The sequence below is a fragment of the Euphorbia lathyris genome, chromosome 8, assembly GCF_963576675.1.
Source record: "Euphorbia lathyris chromosome 8, ddEupLath1.1, whole genome shotgun sequence".
In the NCBI taxonomy this organism is placed as follows: domain Eukaryota; kingdom Viridiplantae; phylum Streptophyta; class Magnoliopsida; order Malpighiales; family Euphorbiaceae; genus Euphorbia; species Euphorbia lathyris.
Window position 1 is genome coordinate 28,700,693 of NC_088917.1, and position 14,429 is coordinate 28,715,121.

The 14,429-nt window shown below is 34.3% G+C and overlaps 1 protein-coding gene across 1 annotated transcript; it reads left to right on the forward strand.

Annotated features, from left to right (window-relative positions):
* The first annotated feature begins 7,919 nt into the window (after positions 1–7,919).
* Positions 7,920–12,203, forward strand: LOC136202491 (protein PLASTID MOVEMENT IMPAIRED 1-RELATED 1). The gene is made up of 3 exons (XM_065993146.1): positions 7,920–8,171; positions 8,436–10,687; positions 10,792–12,203. The coding sequence occupies exons 2-3, from the start codon at positions 8,457–8,459 to the stop codon at positions 11,873–11,875; spliced, it is 3,315 nt and encodes a 1,104-aa protein (XP_065849218.1). The 5' UTR covers positions 7,920–8,171; positions 8,436–8,456; the 3' UTR covers positions 11,876–12,203.
* The last annotated feature ends 2,226 nt before the right edge of the window (positions 12,204–14,429 follow it).

The window sequence follows — 14,429 nt, forward strand, 5'->3', positions numbered from 1 at the left end:
GCCTATGAAATTTGCTAGGCACCAGGCAAAGATGTCAGTGTTGTCTTTTAGACATTTGGTGGTGTCTATTTTGACTAGTTCGACTAGTTTGGTCGCTATTTGGATCAATTTGCCTTCTACTAACCATACTGTCTCTAGGGGAGCCTACGGGTTTGACTCTTTCTCCCTCTTTTTATTTTTCATCCTTTACTTGGGGCTTAATGTTTAAGGATTCCATATATGTTTGGTGAACCACTAACTGATTTTCTTAAGCAATGGACATGCCTTCCTCTGTTGGAATCTTCCAGGCTAGGTGTTGGATAAATAGAGCCCCTGTTGAGCTAGATAAAAGTGGTCTTCCCATAATGGCATTATAAGGCAAGGTGGTATTTACAACAAGGAATTATTCTTTGCTCCTCCATTTGGGTCCGGAGTCTCCGATTTTAACCTCTAAGTGAACACTACCTATGAGAGGTATCGCATGTCCACTAATTCCACCCTAAAGAACCATATTTGTTGTCAATTTATCTTCTCCAATAGAGAGGCTCTCAAACACTTTTAATTGATGGAGTTTCCTATGTCAACAAAGACCATTCGGACATTAAAATCTATTATCGTCATCTCTCTACTACTAGGGCATCGTGCCGAAGTAGAAGTTAGACCTTACCTCCTTTATCTTTTCTAAGTTGGCAACTTCTTCCCTTTTCCTTTTGGGATGTGGCCCTCCTCATATGACATTGATAACCCCTTAGGGATGCGCCCTTCGGCCTTCATCTCTTTTTTAGAGTCTCATCCGTATTTTTTAAGGAAGTTTTCCAGTTTACCACTTTCAACCATTTTCTCAAGCTCTATGATCAATTGCCTATAATATTTTGTTAATGGCCTTTGCTTTTATAAAAGTGGCAATATTTCATGTTGCTTCGACCCTTCTTAAGCTTGGGTGGGTATTGGGTCCGCATTTTATTATCTTCTACCCAAAAGAGCATTTCTTTTCTAGGAGCATTAAAGGTGACATGGGGTTTGTCATTTTGCTCCCAAAGTTTTATGGATTTCTTTCCTTATGTTCCTTGTCTCTTGCCGACTTGTTATCGTTATTTAGGCCTGGCTGGTTAACAGAGGGTTTGGCTTCTGCTGATCCCAACAAATGTAACTTCTTGCCCTTTTCATCAGTTCCTGAAAATCTTTAGGCTTGGAGGTGATGATGCTTTACGGAAATTGTTTGCCATTGCATCTATTTTCCCTCCAATGCTAAATTCTTTTACTCAAAAGGCTAGGGCTTGAAATCGCTCAATGAATTGGGCGAGGGTTTCCCCTTCGACATGGACCATTCTATTCAAGTCCTACATTATTTTTCCTTCTGGTATGGAGGTTATGAAATAGTCTATGAAGGATTTCGCCATCTGGTTAAAACTGCGAATAGATCCGGGGAGGAGTTGCTCATACTAGAAGGTTGTCGAATCCTTTAGAGTTGTGGGAAAAAGCGACAGATAACCGCATCGGTAGCGGTTGTTACTTTTATGATTCTTCTGAAATTTTTGATGTGATTCATGGGATCTCCACTGCCCCATATTGGCTGAAAGTAGGGATGCAAAACCCTATGGGCATTAGTTGGCGATGGATTTCTACTGATAAAAGTGTGCATGTATCTATTAAAGCCAAAGGGCCAATGTATGTACCGAGTTTATCTTTATTCTCCCAGACCTCATTTTTGGATGATCTCATACATCTCTTTTTTTGTTGTTGGGTCTATCTTTTTCATCCTCTTTTGGTTTCTTTTTCTCCCCATATCTCTTGTGGGCCAATTGGTTTTTGTGGGAAGCTTGCTTATCGCTTCTGCCTTTTTCTTCCAAATGATGCAGCAACGTCTTTTTAGAATTCCTAAATCTTCTCTTCGTTTGGAATGGCTACGTGATCTAGACCATTTCCTATGTGGGATGGGCTCTTGGCATATTGTGTTGCTAGCCAAGATGGACGGTGGCTAGATTCTCCGGTGTTGTCTTATTTATCGCGCATGATTTCCTCAACCTCTTTTAGTTTTTCGTTTAACTCTGTCATCTCCGATGCATGTGCTGATGTTTCCGAAGCTCCTTTCGAGTCATTCCTTGGGATACCTACAAGACATCATATACATCAGATAGGAGTGGAGTCCCGCAGACCCGCTCCGGTGCCTAACTAAGCAAGGGTTGGAAGGGTTGAAGGTTATGAATTGCTTGTGAGATAGTGATGTTAACGTACCTCTAGGGTTTGCTATATCTATCCATTTATAATGTTCTGAATCCTTCTTTTTCTAGGAGTATATCCTTGTTAGGAATCCTTCTTTTATTAGAAGAAGTCTTCCTTTAGGAGGAGTCTTCTTCTAAGAAACGTCTTATGGACAATCTCTATCTGTTTGGTAGAAGGATCTTCCTCTATAGAAGGTTCCTATAAGTCTATCGGATCTAAAAGCTCTTATTCTTCCACATGGTTTATTGGATCCGAAAACTCTCAATTCTGCACGTGTCAGTATTTATTTTTACGGTATCAGTTTGTAGTTGAACTTTTTATGTGGGTGGAAAATGCTTAGGGGATGAACATTTAAACTTCAATTTTAGTAGTACAAATTATTTTTTCTTGAAATGGATTAATTTTGTCTATTTTGTTGATTTTTTTGCTTAAAATAATTGTATGGATGAATAAATTGAAGACGTAATATACACATGTCTACTTTTATTTTGGTTGATAGGAATACACATTTATAAACTGTTCATTCAATTAATTTCAAATAAGTCGTATCTTAGTTTTTTTTTTCTCTCCAAAAATGTTTGCTTTTATCCAAAATGGGACTGCCTTTTTTTATGTTATTCCCAGGTGAAAAACGTCTTCCCGAGCGGGAACTGCTATATTTTATTCGTTCTAATTAGATTAATTTACTAAACAATTTGAAATTCAAAATCAATGAGTTGTCCTCTGGGAATATGTCGCTTAGTTAGTGCCTAATTAAAGAATATTCTAATTTCACCACATTAATCTATTTCATAAGAAGGAAGACAAACAACTGGGGTCCTTTCTGCAATAACAATAAAAATAAGATGGGCAAATGGAATTATTTTTTATTTTATTTTTTCCCTTAAATAATCATTAAATTTAAATTTGTCTGCTATGAAAATTATGAATTTTTTTTTTTTAAAAATGAAAATTATGAAAATTGAAGAAGCCCATTGGCTGTCTGACATTACTCAATTATTAAATCTTGTTAATTTATTAGATCATCCAACAAATTCTGTTTGGCAGCTTTCAATTCCCAGTTTCTGAAAATTTAATATTTCATAAATTATCATGTGACTTAGGAACTATTCCAACAAATTTTCAAAATGGACATTTATGGAGGGAAACTAATATAAATTCATTTCAAATAGTAAAATAAAAGTGTCTAATTATAATTCAGAATATAGCTATTTTAAAAGTAAAATTAACTGTAGTTGACGCCATCTCGTCAAACTGTCGAGATCTAACGGAATTTGGAAGTGTGATTTATGAGGTGAGAAGGGTACTACGTAACCATCCAAGGTTTTCAGTGGTATTTGTTTCAAGATTAGCGAACGAAGCAACTCATGCACTTGCAAGATATGTTCGGTCCTATGTTAATTCTTTTATTCATTATTCTTTATCTGTATTCTAATTCAGGATGCCATTTCTAGTGATTAATAAAGTGTTCGTTTCTTAAAAAAAAAAAAGTAAAATTAACTAATAACATAGCAATACATCTACTTAATAAACAATTGTTGTTTGACATATTAATGAAGAATTTATAATATAAACAATAACCATAATAAAAAATTAGATTGCATGTAATATAACGTCACTAATTAACTAAAAAATACTTAATCTTTTTCTTTTAAAAAACTCTTGTTGTCTTTTATGGTTGAAGAGGGAGAATGAAATTTGTCTCCCTTTTTACTTTTCCGATTCATATTTTTATGGTTTTTATTAGTTTTATATTTTGATAAAACATACTGTTTAGTTTCTCTATTTTCAAAAACACACGGTAAAGTCTCTAATCTTTTTCTCGATAAACTGTTTAGTCCCTAACGTTTTTCTCGGTAAACTGTTTAATCTCTGCCGTTAGACTCTCATGAAGATTCTGTTAATCAATTTGGATTTGAGTCAAAATCTATTTAAAAAAATGTAATGCCTTAACTACTCTTTACCACAAAATCAAATATATAAGACCATTATCTTCATTGTTTCTCATCTCTGTGTTCTTCTGGTTGATTTGAGTCGATTATGCGTAAGAGATTCAATCCGTTCTCCATTTTTTTTAGCGCGAGTTGTGAGAGAAAGATATAGAGGTGTGAATTGCTTTTGACTGATAAATAGTAAAGGGTAATTTAGTTATTTCCGAATTCATAAACGGTAAAAAATCTAACAAACGGAAGGACTAAACAGTTCATCGAGAAAATGGTTAGGGACCTTACCGTGTGTTTTTGAAAATACAAGGACTAAACAATGTGTTTTGTCAAAATATAGAGACTAATAAATTAATTATCCTATTTTTATCCTCATACTTTTTGTGATTTTTTTTACTTTGGTTGAAAATTATATCTCTCGTTGAATTTCTTTTCCATTTGATATGCATTTATCACCAATAATTTTTTCATTTGTTCATTTCCGAATTTGGCACGAGCAGAAACGATGTATCTCGATAATTCATGGCAAGAGCAACTATAATTTATATAAAATCCATTAAATTAAAATAGTTATGTTCAAATTAGTGATTGATTTAATATTTCCAAGTGAAATTAACTTTTTAAATGAAAAATATATTATTAAAAATAACTTATTTTATTTTATCTGATTTTAAATGAAATATCATATTTTTGCTAACACAATTTAGCTATTTAATCTAAAAAATATTTGTGCAAAATATAATTATATGTTAAATGTTTTTTTTATCATTTGATCTGATTAGTTGGTTCGATGCTATTTAGACACTCATGATGATTATCAAGACAAAAAAGACTAAAGACGGCGTGGAACATACTAGAAGAGCTGATCCATTATCAACTTCATTTGACTAATTACGTACCAGAGCTAGAATTAAGAAGATTACACAAACTTTAGTTGGACTAATCGAGTAAGTTTGGCCAAATCAAATGGATCCAACAAGATCGTCCATACGACACACATGAAAAAATAAGGGTGCTGCAAGTGAATTGTAATGCTAATAGCTCTATTTGAATATACGATGTTGACGAGTTAAAGAGCAGTTGATCCAATCTTATCCATATTAGATGAATTTAGATGTGCATGTATTTGGCATATAAGTAACTTATTGAAAGTCTAACTTGAACTTGATACATGTTGATGTAAGTCTTAACGTTTCAGGTTAAAATACTGTTTTGTGTTTATTTCTTAATTTTCTGACGAGCTACAACGTTGTTGTGAATTGTCAGTTTCGCTTTTAGTGAGCTTATTAAAACCAAATTACCACTTCATTTATATACTATTGTAGTTTGTAATTGTATGTAATGTTTCCTATTTAGGGATTAGGAAAGAATATCTTTAGGAAATAATTAGATTTCAGAATTAATTTTTTTTCCTATTTAGTCTTGTATAGGAATAAATTTGTCTTTCCTAATGGGATTATAGCCCTGTTTGACAAAGAGCGTTTTGGGATAAAAAGAGCGTTTTTGACCAACTTTAGCGGTTTGACCACTGAAACTGCTGATTGGAGTGTTTGGTGGAGAGAGGTTTAGAAGAGCGTTTTGGGATGAAAACGCTAATTTTGAAAAAGCTCATTTTATGAGCTTTTTCAATTAGCGTTTTGGGATATTAAAATTAATGAACTTTTTTGACCCCAATAAATAGACTCTCTCTTCTCCTGCGCCAAAATTAATGCCCTTATTTGTCTTTTTGCACAAACCGCTATTATCAATCAGCTAATTTTTACCAAACAGGTCTAACAAACAGCTAATCAAATCAGCTAATTAAATCAGCTAATGTAATCAGCTAACAGCTAATGTAATCAGCTAACAGCTAATTCCCAAACAGGGCCTATGTAATTGTATTTTCTAAGGCAAGTTTGTGCTTATAAATAAGATGCTTCTAATGGTGTGAGATTGTATTCTTATCTATTGAATTTAAAAAAAAAACGCAAAAAGTATAATTAAGCCTCTGAATTTTACATGTTTTAAGGATCAAATCCCTGATCAATTATTTTTTCACATTGAGTCTTTCATCATTGATTTTGTTATGGATTTGACCCTCATTAAACTTTTCTATCGAGTTTGGACGATACACATTGTTAGGGTGATTCGGCCCATTGCCGTGGGCAAATAAAACAAGAGTTTATTGATTAGAATAGATAGAGATTAAAAGGTAAAAAGAAATTATAGAAATCAATTTCCAGTATGTTGTTCCAAGCTCGATCTTCTACTCTCCCATTTTACGATTTTCAGCATTAGAATGCCAAATCGATCTTCTCCTTTGCCAAACTTGATGAAAAAGTAAAATAAGAGCCGAATCCATAATAAATCAATGATCAATGGTTCAATATGGAAAAATAATTGATTAGTGACTTGATACTTAAAAAGTACCAAAGCAAACCAAGAAACCGGGGTGCTTGAATAAAAAAATTAAAAATTCTTCTCTTGACTAACTGGTTATGGGTGAGTTAGAAGTCCGGAGAAATTTTCTAGTTATGAATCGGGTATCGAACCAATAGGCGATGCTTGGTTACAATTTCGAATCCGTTATTATATGTTTGCTTTCAAAGGTTATGCTTTTACCAGAAAAGTACTCTAACATTTTTTTTTAAATAATACTAACATTTATTTTAAAAATACTTGTCTTAAACTTGATTTTGATTTTGTTGCCCATGCCATCTCCCATCCAAACAAAATAAAAAGCTTATCATAACAATTTAAATATAGTGTGTTTTTTTTTTCAAATATATAAACATAACAAATTTTAGTTACTTTTTTTTTTTTTTTTTTTTGTTATTGTTGTTGATGAAGTGCAAAAATACCCTAACATTTTGGGTCAGGAGCAATTTTACCCCTAACATCTAAAACAATGCAATTTTACCCTTACAATTGGAAGCCAAAAGCAATTTTACCCTTAACGTTGATAAATTGGGTCAATTTCAGATACTATTATAAAACACAAATATTTTTGTTCCTTATTTTGCACAAATTGCATAACAATTCGTTATAAAAAAAGGATTCATGTTTTTTTATAATTTAATAATAAAATCAGAGATTAATATTTATAAATTCGGTGAATTTTTAAATTTTTTTGTCTAATTTGTACAAAAATACAGTATATTTTTTTATTTTTTATTTTTTTCACATCCCAACAAATGTTTGTGATTTGTTACTGATAAAATGATGAACGTTTGATGAATTATTTCTCAAATTGATCCAAATTATCAACGTTAGGGGTAAAATTACATTTGGCTACAAACGTTAAAATTGCACCATTTTAGACATTAGGGGTAAAATTACTCCGAATCCAAAACGTTGTGGGTATTTTTACACTTTAACCTTTTTTTAATCAATTATAGAACTATCAATTTTTTTTATATCAATTATAGAAAGAGTTTTACATTATTGATACAAATGGTAAAAGATAGCATGATGATATCTTTTAGATATATTATTATCAATTATAAGGGCAAAAGTTTGGACTTTCTAATTTTTTTCAATAAGAACTAAAATTCACTTCAAATCCTTTAAAAATCAAATCAAATAACATAGTTTTGAATAAAAGTTATTTTTATTTTGACTGAAATTAAAATTGATTAAAAAAAATCAAGATCTAATTGCGTGAGAGTTTGGTAATAAATAATGCGGAGTAATCTATGGGTAGAAAATCAAATTAGTGAAAAGAACAGGGACAAGAAAACATTATACAAAAGATATGGGCACAATTTGAAAATGGCTTTTAAATGTTTGTCTAGATGGTTTGAAACTTGGAATTGAAAGAGCCAGCGGCAATTCTGAGGGGGAAAGAGAGGAGACAGAGGGGAGAAGAAGAGAATACTGAGCGATAAACGGGTTCAGCCGCCGTAACTCTTTTTCTCAATAATACGATATTGATAATCTCGCTTAAATTTCTCGATCGTTTAATCTGAAAATTGGAATTTCTGATTGCGAGAAGTGTATTTGATGCTGTGATTTAGGGTTAGCGTTGAAAAGAGTTTTTGATTGCAGGTAAACTCCTTTAAGCTTCATCTGACGAATTTAATAATTCAGTTTTTTCTTTAATATGTTTTGCATTTTTTGTTTTGGGGTTTCTTTTTTTGTTTAATTTAATTTGGTGATGGGTGTGAATTTTGTGATATATTGCGAATTGCTCGATAAACAATGCTTGGGATTTGGTTGATCATGTGAGCAAATGAATTTTAGGTTTTATTAGTTGTGAATTTCTAGTGTTCAATGACTGATTCTTTCTGTTTTGTTTTCTTCTCTTTTTAGTTTTTGAGTGTATGAAAGGTGATGATGTCCAAAGTTGAAGGTAGAAAAAAGGTTGAGGAGGATTCAGGCAATAAGAAACTGTTAAAGGAAATAGAAACCATAAGCAAAGCTCTATACTCGGAGAAAAACCATCCAAGGACCTCAATTCCTGCCCCCAATTTTCGGTCAAAATCTGGGAAATTCCCACCTGTTGATTCTAAACCGAAGTTAAGAAATGTTAATGAAGATTTATCAAACAAGGAAAAGAAGTCTATTTGGAACTGGAAGCCACTAAAGGCCTTTTCAAATATCAAGAACCGAAAATTCAACTGTTGTTTCTCTCTTGTTGTACATTCTATTGAAGGATTTCCCCGAAGTTTCGAAGATCTTCATGTTTCTGTGCATTGGAAGAGGCGAGATGGAGAGCTAGTTACAAAGCCTGTCAAGGTTTCTGAAGGTGTTGCTGAGTTTGAGGAAAAGTTAACCCACACCTGCATGGTCTATGGGAGTAGGAGTGGAGCTCACCATTCGGCTAAGTATGAGGCAAAACATTTCTTGCTCTTTGCATCTGCTATTGGTTATCGAGAGCTTGATTTGGGAAAGCATAGGGTTGACCTTACAAGGTTGCTCCCTCTCACATTAGAGGAGTTGGAGGAAGAGAAGAGCTCGGGAAACTGGACTACAAGTTTCAAGTTGTCAGGAGAAGCCAAGGGTGCTAGCTTGAATGTTAGTTTTGGGTATACAGTGGTTGGAGAGAGCCCTGTATCACATGGAAATAATCAGAATGATCCGGAAGGATACAATGTGAAGAAGAGTAATTCAAGGACAACTACATCAGTTACTAAACCTGGTCTTGCTGATGGGAAGAGCAGAATGCGTCGCACTGGAAGTCTTCCTGGTACATTGGATAAGCAGATTTCTTCCCCATCCCGGACCCAGTCTACTGTAGATGGAAGGGATCCTCCTGAAGTGTTGCAGAAATCAAGATCAGAACTTGCCAGTTCACAACCTTTTCTGTTTCCGAGAATTGATGAACATAAGGTGGATTCTTCATTAGATTGTAAGCCTGAGCTAGGCCCTTTATCAAAAGCCAGCCACGCAAATGTTGAAAATGCGTGTGAAGAGAGTGAATCTTCTGCCACTGAACAGAGGGTGGAATCATCACAAATAGAAAAGGAAAAACCAGTTGAAGCTGTTGAGGTTTCTTTAGTAGAAAATAATATTAATGGGGGTTTCCAAGTAGGTTCTGAAAAGGGTGCTCAGCTTGGTCTCCATGATGTTGTGCATGGGAGTCATGAAGATGACCTTGTCGAGGAAGATTCCAATTTTGATGAGCAAGATATATGTTCAAAAGAGTCTGTGATGAAAGCATTGGAGGATGCATTGATTACTGTAACAAATTTGGAAGCTGAAGCACTTACCTCTCCTGAAGATGAAGAAAAACAAATGGAAGTTGAAATTGATCATGAAATAAATGAGAATGAGACATCTCTAAGCTTGGATGATGTTACTGAATCTGTTGCAAATGAATTTCTGGACATGCTGGGGATCGAGCACAGTCCACTTGGCTTGAGTTCAGAGAGTGAACCAGAGTCTCCAAGGGAGCGCTTACTAAGACAGTTTGAGAAGGATGCTCTTGATGGGGGCTACTCTCTGTTTGAATTTGATATTGGCAGTGAGGACCAAATAGAATATGATCACAACTCATCAGCTGTCTCTGAATGGGGGAACTTGTCTGAGGACTTTGAGCTGTCATCAGTTATTCAAGCCGTGGAGGAGGAGTATCAGATGGGCAATCAGGCAGAGATTGGCAAGACAAGGGCAAAAGTATTAGAGGACTTGGAGACAGAAGCTTTAATGCGTGAATGGGGCTTGAACGATAAGGCTTTTCAGTGTTCTCCACCCAAGGGTTCTGGTGCGTTTGGGTGTCCAATTGATTTACCTCCTGAAGAGCCACTTGAACTGCCTCCTCTTGGAGAAGGATTAGGTCCCTTTCTGCAGACAAAGAATGGCGGATTTTTGCGATCTATGAATCCTTCACTTTTTAGGAGTGCTAAAACCGGTGGGAGCTTAATCATGCAAGTTTCTAGTCCTGTGGTGGTCCCAGCAGAAATGGGCTCTGGCACAGCAGCAATACTGCAGCAGTTGGCTTCAGTTGGGATTGAAAAGCTCTCTATGCAGGCAAATAAACTAATGCCTTTAGATGATATCACCGGAAAAACAATGCAACAACTAGCATGGGAAGAAGCTACTTCTCTGGAGGGACTTGAGAGGTTTGTCTAGATTTATATCTGCTTTACTAAATCAGAATTCATAATCATTCTTCGTTTGAAATGTTCTGATAAAGATTTAATTGATTGTTTCTTCCTATGAACAGCCAAGGATTTTTGCAGCATGAAGTGGAGATTGGGCAAGATAAATCTGGTGGGCAAAAGAATGTGAAGGAGTACTCGCCTCCCAGATCTGATAATTTTAAGTCAAACAAAGTAGGGAATGTGATTGGGTCTGAATATGTATCTTTAGAAGATCTTGCCCCCTTGGCTATGGATAAGATTGAAGCACTTTCAATGGAGGGATTGAGAGTTCAATCGGGCATGTCAAATGAGGATGCATCTGCAAATATCAATGCACAGTCTGCTGGGGAAATTTCAGGCTTCCAGGGTAAGTCCGTTAACATCAGTGGGTCCCTTGGTCTGGATGGAGCTGCTGGGTTGCAATTGTTGGACATAAAGGACGATGGTGGTGATATTGAGGGATTAATGGGTCTATCGTTGACTCTTGATGAATGGATGAGGTTGGATTCGGGTGACATTGGCGATGAAGCTCAAATCAGCGAGCAGACTTCAAAGATACTTGCTGCCCATCATGCTAGCTCCCTGGACATGATTCGTGGAGGGTCAAAAGGAGAGAGGAGGCGTGGCAAAGGATCAGGTAAAAAGTGTGGTTTACTAGGGAATAACTTTACTGTTGCATTGATGGTGCAACTTCATGATCCTCTGAGAAATTATGAACCCGTTGGTGCACCAATGCTTGCTCTAATTCAAGTAGAAAGAGTCTTTATCCCACCAAAGCCAAAAATATATTGCAAGGTTTCGGAGGTAAGAATTGACGATGAGGATGATGACGAGTCTGAGTCAGTGAAGAAGGTGAAGGTAAATGAGGAGAAAATTGGAGGAAAAGCATCTGAAGACGAAGGAACCCCTCAGTTCTGCATCACTGAAGTCCAAGTTGCCGGTCTCAAGACTGAGCCTAGCAAGAACAAGATATGGGGTAACACTGCTCAGCAACAATCTGGTTCTCGATGGCTGCTTGCCAACGGAATGGGGAAGACTAATAAGAATTCCTTTGTGAAGTCAAAGGGCATTTCTGATAAACCTGCAACATCGTTACTGACGAAGGCACAGCGCGGTGATAAATTGTGGAGTGTCTCATCTCGTATTCGGGGTAAAGGGGCAAAATGAGATAGAGTTCAATAGACATGTACAGAATCGTACCGAGGCTGCATTCAATCGACATACAGCAACACATGCTCATCTGGATTGATAGTTTTTGCTGTATTTGTTGTCTGCGTTCATCATCTTTGTTTGTCATCATGCTCGTTGGTTGTAATTTTTTTACTCGCCCCGATGCCCGAGTGAGGAATGGTATCAAATTGAAACATGTTTTGGCTATAGGAATTTATACAGGTTATTGGTCTTTGTCGATTAAAAATGTATAGTTGTGTTGCCTATTTGTTTGCCTTCTATATGATTTTCATGTTCTTACAATTTTTAAGGTTTTACCTTGACACATCCTGGTTTTGGATTTCATCTCTAAAATCCTTACTCTCATCTTTGTGGCAAACTCTGAGAGAAGGTATCAAAATTATCTGTGAACTTGAATAGAACTCGAATCATTTGTGAACTTGGAAGTGGTTTTGTTAGGAAATGTGCAAAGTTAGATCTTGTGAAGACACAAATGATGTTTCAATATGTTCCAATAAAAATAGAGTTGGCATCAATGTAAATAGCAACTTGGTTATCAAAGGAATAGTTGAATAGGTAACTGTGGAGTAATCAAGAATTCTCTAAGTAGAAACCTTAGCCATTTCAACTCACATAATTAGTTGCCATCGTTCCCATCGTTCGATATTCTCCTTCGACTAGCTGTTTGCTTGTTTCTTAGATAGGATCCGTTTGGTATAACGTAATACAACATAATTTAATCAAAGTTGTAATGTAATCAAACTTGGAATGTAATGGAATGGAATAGTGATTCTATTACCATGTTTGGTTGATAATTTTTTTTTATTTATGAAAAGTAATTACCATTACAATACTTTTATATTTGTTTAGTTAAATATAATCATAAAATTTCATTTACATAATTAAAATCAACAAAAAAAACATGAAAACGTGAAAAATGAGAAAAACACGAAAATTGTTTTTTTTATGTTTTTGTGTTTTTCATTTTTTTTTTGTGTTTTTCAATTATTACGTTTTTTTCCCAATTTTTCATGTTTTATAAAGAAGAAGAAGAAGAAGAAGAAGAAGAAGAAGAAGAAGAAGAAGAAGAAGAAGAAGAAGAAGAAGAAGAGAGAAAAAGAAGAAGGAATATAAAAAATTAAAAAGAGATGGAGAAGATGGTATTTTTTATTTTTATTTTTGATTTTTGGGTTTATTTGTGATAATTAGATAATTAGGAGGGTTAATTTATAAAATAAATAAATATAAGGATCAAATTAACTCTTTTCTCTTTGAATTTTAGCACCGTTAGTCAATTTGGCCTCTGTTTGCTAACGACGTTTAACACATACCTCTATTTGTAAAAAAAAAAAAACCACAGATTCGCGTTTGCAAAATAGGTAAACCACATGCATTTTTTTTGTACTTATCCCTTAATGTAATGTAGTTTAAATAAGGTTAAAATAGTAAAATTTATTATTTTATCCCTATCCTATATACCAAACATTGAAAAATAATTCTCGACTATCATATTTTTATCCCTATCCCAACCATTTATCCTTATCCATATCTCAACCTTTATCCTTATCCTTATCCCAATAGAATATCAAACGCCCCGTAAAGTTATACCTAGAGGGGGGTGTATAGGACATGGAGATAACTTATTTAGATGGAAAAGTCTAATTTGTCCTTCAAATTTTATTATTTATTCCATTTGTTGTGTTTTAAAAATTTAGTAGGATTTTCTAAATATTTCTCAAGTTAATTTTAATCTTGAACTTTTGAAAACCTAAGTTTGTCTATATATTATTGTAGTATCAATGTCAAATAAAATTAATCAAATTTAATCTATCATCTTAAATATATTAGTTATTCCATTTTTTGTGTTTTGAAAATTTAATACAGTGTTTCAATTATTTCTCAAGTTAGGTTGATAGATTAAATTTAATTAATTCCAGCCCACGTTGATACTATAATAATATACACTTTCTATTTAAATTTGGATAGGGGTAATATTGTAAAATGAATCATTTTATTCCTATCCATATCCTACGTATCAAACATGGGATAATAAATCCTCCTATATTATTTTTAGGGAAAAGTACAAAAATAAATCTTATGGTTTAGATCATTTTCAAACATACATTGTGTAGTTTAAAAGTTGATAAACATGTACTTTGGGGTTGATTCCGTATGCTCAACAGCTTAAAACATTCTACAAATGGAAAACGTATACGCATGAACAAAGTGCTAATTGTTTCCTTTTGGATGAATTTTTTTTATGTTTTATATCATTAGATTAAGTGAATTAATTAGGATTTAGGTATTTCCAAAATTACTACATTAATAGGATGAATGTGATGAATTTTTCGGTATTTAGGAGGATTCCGATGACATCCGTGGGGGTGGTGGTGATGAGAGAGAAATTAAGAAAGAGGAGAGAGAAGAGAGAGAAAGAAGAATGTGAACTGTTATATACCGCACCTATTATACGTTTCACCGTACCCTTTTGACATTTATGCCCTCCTCATAATTTCAAACCAAAAGCAAAAAATTTCAAATCCTCTCTAGC

Coding starts and splice junctions, on each gene's coding strand:
- LOC136202491 (XM_065993146.1), top strand. CDS start 8,457: ATGATGTCCAAAGTTGAAGGTAGAAAAAAGGTTGAGGAGGATTCAGGC. Junction 10,688..10,791: donor TCTCTGGAGGGACTTGAGAG/GTTTGTCTAGAT, acceptor TCCTATGAACAG/CCAAGGATTTTTGCAGCATG.